Raw genomic sequence first — 8156 nt, forward strand, 5'->3', positions numbered from 1 at the left:
AAAAGATATAAATTTACCCAAAGTATGTAGTCCGAAGAGCTAGACATGACCAAGTTTTGTTTAACACTTAGAACAGTAATTAAAATATATCAATTTACCCAAGATATGTGGTTCGAAGAGCCGGACATGGCCAAGGTTCTGTTTGATACTTAGATAGATGTCAAAGAGTATTAATTTCCCCAAAACATATGGTCCGAGGAGTCAGTCATAGCTAAGGTTCTGTTTAATACTTAGGAAAGTAATTGGATGAAGCTTAGCAGATAATGTAATATACAAGAAAGTGACAAAGAAGACTTTCATTAATAATAATATCTTTTGAGGTTATTTACATTTCAGGGGCGTGGTACAGCATTTTCTTCTAGATCTTCAAGATATTATGCACCTATTCCGGCCACTGATGTGATATGATACGACCCTTCCTAGTTGGGTCCCAATTTTCCTCACGCTGGATTCTTCGCAATTCCTAAAACCTTTCTTAAGACCAAGTCTCCAATTGTTAGTGGCCTTAACTTTACATTAGCATCATATCCTTGCATGAGCTTGTGTTGATAGTAAGCTAATTAGACCATGTCATTTTCTCTCTGTTCTTCAATTAAGTCTAAGCTCTTCTCTAATAGTTCATCATTGTTGCTCGGACTGAAGGAACTCGTTCTTAGTGTGGGGAACCCAGTCTCTAGAGGAATGACAACCTCGGCCCCGTAATTCATTGAAAATGGGGTATCCCTAGTGGACTTACGAGGAGTAGTCCGGTAAGTCTAAAGAACATGTGGCAACTCTTCCACCTATTTTCCCTTCGCATCGTCCAATCTCTTTTTAAGTCCACTCATTATGACCTTATTGGCATCCTAAGCCTATTCCTTTCCTTATGGATAAGCTGCGGTGGAGTATCTATTTGTTATGCCCAGGTCACAGTAATACCTCTTGAAGGCCTTACTATCAAACTGCAATCCATTGTTTGAGATAAGGGTGCGAGGGATTCCAAACTGAGTGACAATATTCTTCCAAACAAACTTTTTGGCATCCACATCCCTGATATTTGCCAATGATTTCGCTTCAACCAACTTGGTGAAGTAATCCGTGATTCCCTACTGCCTTAGGGAAAGACCCTACAATATCCAAGCCTGATTGAGCGAAAGGCCAGGGACTAGACAAAGGATTAAGGGGCCAGGTTGGTGAATGTTTGGGGCAAATCTCTGGTATTGGTCACATTTTTTTTTTGCATAGTCTTGTGCTTCTTTCTGCATATTTGGCTACTAATAGCCTTGTGTGAGGGCCCTGTGAGACAAAGATCTACCCTCCGTGTGGCTTCCACAGATTCCTTCATGTAATTCTTCCAGGAGTAGTTTAATTGCTTTAAGGTGTATGCATAGTAGATATAGGCCAGAAAAAGACCTCTTATACAACTTTTGGTCCTTGGACAACCAAAACCGAGGAGCCTTCCTTCGTACCTTGTCAGCCTCGAACTTATCCTCGGGCAAAACATCTTCCTTAAGGAATAGCATAATAGAGTTCATCCAATTAGGACTCACCCTTATTTGATGAACATGAACCATATTTGCTCTGACCTCAATAGGTTTACATAAGTCCTCCATAAGGATTACCTGAGGTAAATTTTGTGCCGAGGAGGTTGCCAAAGTGGCAAGGGAGTCCGCATGTGTATTTCTATTTGTATGAACTTGTGATAAATTGAAAGACCCAAACCCGGACTGTAAATGTCTAACCTGGCTCAAGTATTCCTGCATATTAGGATCTCTGGCTTCCAACTCTCCATGAACTTGGCCCACAACCAACCTCGAATCAGAGAATACCTCCACTGCATTTCCACCCATTTTCTGAACCATGGTCATCCCTACCAGTAGAGCTTCATACTCAGCTTCATTGTTTGTGGCTGAGAAGCACAATTTCAAAAATTTCTCAATTGTGATCCTCTCCAGGGATACCATCACTAGACCTACTCCAGATCCTCTATGATTCGTTGCACCATCAACATAGACCTTTTAGGACAGAGGTTCTTTTAGGGAAATTACACCAACCGATTTTTTATCCATGTTTTATTCCTCTGTTTTCTCTTCTAGTAGGGTTTCAGCAAACTCGGCTACTAGGTTGGTGAAGACCTGACCCTTGATAGAGGTGCGAGGTATGTATTTGATATCAAAGGCCCCTAGGATTGTACCCTACTTTGCAATTCTCCCTGTATAGTCAGCGCTCTGAAGTAGAGATTTAAGTGGGAGTTGGGTTAGAACAACAACCGTGTGTGATTAGAAATAGTGGAGGAGCTTATGTGCAGCATGCACCATTGCCAGGATGGCCTTCTCCAATGGTAAGTAACAAACCATAACCTCATGTAGTGACTTTCTCACGTAATAAATCAGCCTCTGCACACCTCTGTCAACCCTTATCAGCACTAAGCTTACTGTATAGGGAGCCACGACAATATAGGCAAACAAAACCTCATCCATCTCGGGTCTAGACATAATGGGTGGCCGAGATAAATATTCCTTCAACTGTTGGAATGCCAAAACATACTCCTTGATCCACTTAAATCCTTTCCACTTGTTCAACAATTGAAAGAAAGGTCTACACCTATTTGTTGACCGAGAAATGAATCAGTTTAGAGCAACGATCATCCCTGTTAGCCTTTGGACCTCTTTGGGATTCCGAGGTGATTGATTGCTTTGATTTGGTTAGGGTTAACTTTAATTCCACGGTGTGTAACCATGTACCCCAAGAACTTTCTTGACCTAACACCGAAGGAGCATTTAGAAGCATTAAGGTGCAGCTTGTGTTTTCTCAAGATCTCAAAGATGTTCCCGAGGTCATTAATGTGCTCAGATTTTGCCTTACTTTTTACCACCATATCGTCTATATAAATCTCGATGTTTTTCCCCAACTGAGATTTGAACATCCTGGTCATCATCCTATGGTAGGTAGCCCCTGCATTCTTAAAACCAAAGGGCATCACTTTGTAATAGTAATTTCCAATAGAAGTGACAATAGATATCCTCTTTTGATCGTCCAAAGCTAAAGGTATTTGACGGTACCCTCAAAAGGCATCCAAAAAGCTCATCCGAGGATGGTCCACAGTTGCGTCCACCAGTTGATTAATCTGAGGCATGGGGAAAGGGTCCATTGGGCAGGCTTTGTTTAAGTCTGTACAATCTATCTGTACATGCCACTTCCCAGTCTTCTTTGTTAGGACATATGTGTTTCACATGTTAAGAACATATGTCATGATTTTATGTAATTGGCTAATCCTTTAACAAATACTTCAAGAAACAAGGTTTCAAGATCAAGTATTGAAGTCATCAAGTCTATCCAAGAAACAAGTGAAGAAGTGCTGAGTTTTTAAAGCTTGATAGCTACTCGACACCTCTCGACAACTAGACTATCTATCGAGCCTCTTAAGGTGTTTCTTATCGCAATCTCGACACCTTCTCGATAGCTGGTCAATCAATTGAGAAAGTTCTTATCCCCTCGATAGCTTCTCGACACCTGGTGGATCAATTGAGCCTCATCTCTTGTGTCTGCTGTTTTAATCCTCGACACCATTTCGACACCTTATCTGTCAAGCTTTACGAATTTCAGATTTTCAGCTCATGATGACATGTATGTGTAGGGTTTCTTTTCTCATAACCCTAGACCTATATAAGGCTTATTTTAGAGGCCGTCACATAATAGAATACATGGGGAACATATGCAAAAGGTGACCGATGCCTTATTCTCTCTGAAAGAAGCTACTGCGTCTTTGCGCCTTAGGGTTTTGTAACCAAGTGCTTCTTGATCTTCATTGTTGATGAAATAAAGAACTTTGCAGCCAATATCTTGGTGATTAAGTTGTGTACTGGGATCCTCACAATTGGTTACTCACGTTCGTGCATCAAAGGGTGGCGTTCATATATTGAAGAGTTCAGAGGTTCTGAAGCGTTAGAAGGTTTTTGCTGTGAGTTCATCTACGGGGATTGTAGAGTCTAGGGACAAAGGTTTTGTACTAGATCTGAAACTTCTCTTTTCTATAGTGGATTGCTTTTCGGGAAGGTTTCCTCCTAGGTTTTTTACTGTGAAACTAGTTTGTTTCATTGGTTTTCTTGGGTCATCATATCTTGTCTTATTTATTTTTCCACTGTATGATTTTGATATGATATTGATGTTTGTTTGTTTTAATAAGTTTTATTCATAATAAATCTAATTAACAACTTGGGTTTAAAACTTGTTAATTCTATCAACCGGGGTCTAAATTTCCCAACATTCTTCTTTACCTCCACTGTATTAGCCAGCCATTCAGCGTTAAACACCTCCTTAATAGCCCCAGCCTGCTTAAGCTTCATCACTTCATCTTTGATAGCATCAGAATGATCCTTAGATGAACGCCAACGTGGTTGTTTCTTGGGGGTGATAGATGGATTAACATTTAAATGATGGCAGATGAAGCTTGGATCCACCCCCAGAGCTTCATAGGCATTCCAAGCGAACACATCAACGTTTTTCTTGAGAAATTGCACTAGCTCCTCCTTTTCCCGAGGCGGTAGTTGAGTCCCAACTTGGATAAACTTCTCTAGGTCATTGCCTACAGAAAACTTCTCTAAGTTCTCACATTTTGCATCCTCAGCTGGCCCATCAACAAGTGACGCCGAGGACTTTGACTACTATAAACCTCCCTCAGTAGAGGCTGAGGACTCAGATGTAGGCTGATGCAAAATTGCAAACACAAGGCATTGCCTAGCCATGGACTGATTTCCTACCAGCTCCTCAATCCGATCCCTAGACGGATACTTCACTTTCTGATGCAAAGTTGAGGAAACAGCCCCCAAAGCATGAAGCCAGGGTCTGGCCACTATGGCTATGTAGGGAGAATACGCGTCCACTACAATGAAGTCCACTTCAATCACCTCTGAGCTTGATTGTACAAGCAACCTAATCTGGCCCTTTGGGATGACAATTTTCCCATCAAAACTCACTAAAGATGAATTATAGGCTGTCAGATCTTCAAGCTTCAAGCTCAGCCCTTTATACAAGTTGGGGTACATAATCTCTGCACCACTACCCTAGTTTACCATTGCCCTCTTCACATCATACCCTCATATTCTGAGAGTTATCACCAAAGCACCATCATGTGGTTGGATGGTTCCAATCTTATCTTGAAAAACTCAGCATCGGTCGAATCTCCATTTTAGCCCTTTTCAGCTCAGAATTAGTGTCCCCAGATAGAAGCTGAGCTACAGACATTACCCTAGAGGGCGGAGAACTAGTTCTCCCAACTGCAGCAAAGATGACATTGATCGTGCCTATTAGAGGCCTTAAAGAAGCATTCCTCTGAGCCCTAGATCTCGATTGGTCTCCTTGCCCGTTGGGACGGTACAAAAAATATTGTAGCCTTCCTTCCCTAACCAGTTGCTCCAGATGGTTCTAAAGAGTCCTGCAGTCTTCAGTGGTATGCCCTCGCTCCTGATGGTACTGGTAATGAAGACACTGGTTTCGCCTCGAAGGGTCTCCACTCATCTTGTTCGGCCATTTGAAGTATGACTCATTCTTAATCTTCTCCAAAACTTAATGCACCGGTTCTCGAAACACTGTGTTAACCACTTGAGGTACTGCAGGCCCAGACTGCCCAGAATAATCCCTTCGAGGTCTGTTATTGTTATAGCGGTCCGACCTGAAATCACTCCTCTCTTGGGGGATGACCTTAACCTTTCCCTTGCCTTATTGTTGGTCCTCCTTGACCCTTTTATACTTATCAATCCGATCCATGAACTGGCATACACTGGTAACGGGCTTCCCAATCAAAGACTTCCTTAAGTTGTGCTCGGCAAGCAGGCCGACCTTGAAAGTCTTGATGGCCACGTCGTCAAAGTCACCATCTATTTCATTGAACATCTCCCAGCATCTGTTCAAATATGTTTTCAAGGCCTCCCCCTCTCTCATGGACAGGGACAACAAGGAATCTATGGGCTGAGGAACCCTGCTGCACATGATAAAGCGGGATCCAAACGCCTGAGTGAGTTCCTTGTAGGAACCAATGGAACCTGTACCTAGACCATCATACCACCTCATCGCCACAGGTCCTAAACTGGATGGGAATACCTTGCACATCAAGGTTTCATTCTTGGAGTGCACAGTCATTCTTTGATTGAAATGGCTAACATGTTCTACAAAGTCCATTCGACCATTGTACATGGTGAACATGGGCTGAGTGAACTGTCGAGGAAGTCTTTCTCCCTCAATCTTGCGTGTGAAAGGTGATTTGGAGATCTGGTTGAGTGCTCTACTCATAGCATCATTTCTTAGGCCTTTCGAAGATGAATTTCCATTTCTACACTCGTGATGATGGTCCTCATCATATGAGAAAGACTCACTGAGGGGAGTTCTTGATCTGTGCCTATAGCAACCATCCTCTTCTTCATCAGAAGAGAAGTCAGAAATGGAAGGAGTTCTCTTTCACCATTCATGGCGTAAGCCTCTCCTTAAGTGATCAATCTCTAGCTGCATGGCTTTGGTATTTTTCTCATGGGAGAGATGACTACCACCCCAAGAATAGTTCCTACTAGTATAAGTAGTATGCACACTCCCTTCCCAGTCTCTCTTTTGCTCAAGATCACGGAATTGATCTCGACGTTGAGACCCTATGGATTCTACCTAGTTTGAACCTCATCATTCGAAATCAGACTCACTATCACACCAATCTTTCCACAGATGGCGCCAATTATAAGGACCAGATTTGGTTCCTTAGCCCAAAAGGTGGATAGACTTCGGCCCAAAAAGCCCAAAACAATAAATTTGTAGAGAGTGGGTTGGAAGAACTGGGTTTTAGTTAATCAGACAACAAATAAGGTAAGTCTTAATGACAAAAAAGTGAAGATAAACAAGTGCAAACTGAAGAAAAATGTCCTCGGGAATGTCCAAGGAGACTGCTTTTGTATATTGTTCTTAAGTTTGGTTACAAGTTTGGTTCCAGATTGCTACAGTGTTTTTTTCTTTCTCTTTCGAACTCCTGTCCATGGAGGATCTCTTACATTATATAGTTCCCTTTGGACGATCTTGATCCTACACTTATTGATCATTTGAGTCACTACTTGAGTGCTTGTTCCATCAGACATCCTCTTTGGCCTTTTGTGAATTGTGGTAGTCAAGGCAGCACTGTTCAGGGGTCTTCTCCACATAAATGCGGCCAGAAAGTTAACTGCAGAAGATTTAATGCGGTGGTAGCAGCTTTCCCTTTAGATATTTTAAGACACCTCTCTATCTTGTGTTCCCATAGTGCCTATTCATATCAGCAGAGTGTTCCTTGGACGTCCTCCTGAATGGTAGACCACCTTTACGGACCCCGACCTTGGTTAGCCGAGGATGCTCTTATCCTCGGCACAACCCCCTGTGCCGTTATGATCAAAACTGACTTCTCTGTTTGCGAACATGAGCTCTTTTGATAACGTTTAGCCTCCTCAGATGCCTTCAATCCTCGGCTTGGGCCTTAGGTCCATTATATACCTAAATAATGGGCTCCAGGGCCTAATGCCCCTACAGAGATAATTACAACATGTTGCTAATTTTGCAACTCAAACCTCCTAAACCCCTAAGTGCTTTGTGCATGGAGAGATGCTAATTTAGCTACAAGGCCTTGACAACATTAAAAACTCAAGAATAGCGGCTATATTCGTGACTTTATTTTTTTACAAACATAACGAAAGTAACAAATATATAAGATATCATAATAAAAATCCAATAATCTAAATATAAAAACATAAACACCAAGTCTATCTCTCACAAACCTAATAACATAATGTATAGATAAAATAGTGTCAAAATCTTGGTACCAAACCTCTAGCCATCATAGGAAGCCCTAACCTCTATAGAATCATAGTAGACACCGATCTTCTTGTTGGGGTTACTGGTAGTGATGGTGAGGGCAAGGTTGTACTAGAGAGTGTTGTTAGACGTGAAATTGAATTGTGTAAGCGAGGCTTCTGTGGCGTAGAATTTCAAGTTGGTGGGGCAGAAGATGAGCCAAAAGATAAGAACAACAAGGCCAACGATGACAACCAACGAGACTATGAATTTCAAAAGGCAGGCATAGTAGCTGCGGCCTCTACCATGGCTAGGGCGGTGGCAGGCTTGGCGTGGCGGTGGGACTGAGGGGCCATTGTAGGCACCATTCAAGGGTTGGT

At 42.2% G+C, this 8156-nt stretch overlaps 1 protein-coding gene across 1 annotated transcript; it reads right to left on the reverse strand.

Annotated features, from left to right (window-relative positions):
* Positions 1 to 5697: 5697 nt before the first annotated feature.
* On the reverse strand, positions 5698 to 6267 carry LOC126691011 (uncharacterized). Its single transcript, XM_050386096.1, has one exon. It carries the CDS (start codon positions 6265 to 6267, stop codon positions 5698 to 5700), a length of 570 nt encoding a protein of 189 aa, XP_050242053.1.
* Positions 6268 to 8156: the final 1889 nt, after the last annotated feature.

Source organism: Quercus robur, chromosome 7 (assembly GCF_932294415.1).
Source record: "Quercus robur chromosome 7, dhQueRobu3.1, whole genome shotgun sequence".
In the NCBI taxonomy this organism is placed as follows: Eukaryota; Viridiplantae; Streptophyta; class Magnoliopsida; order Fagales; family Fagaceae; genus Quercus; species Quercus robur.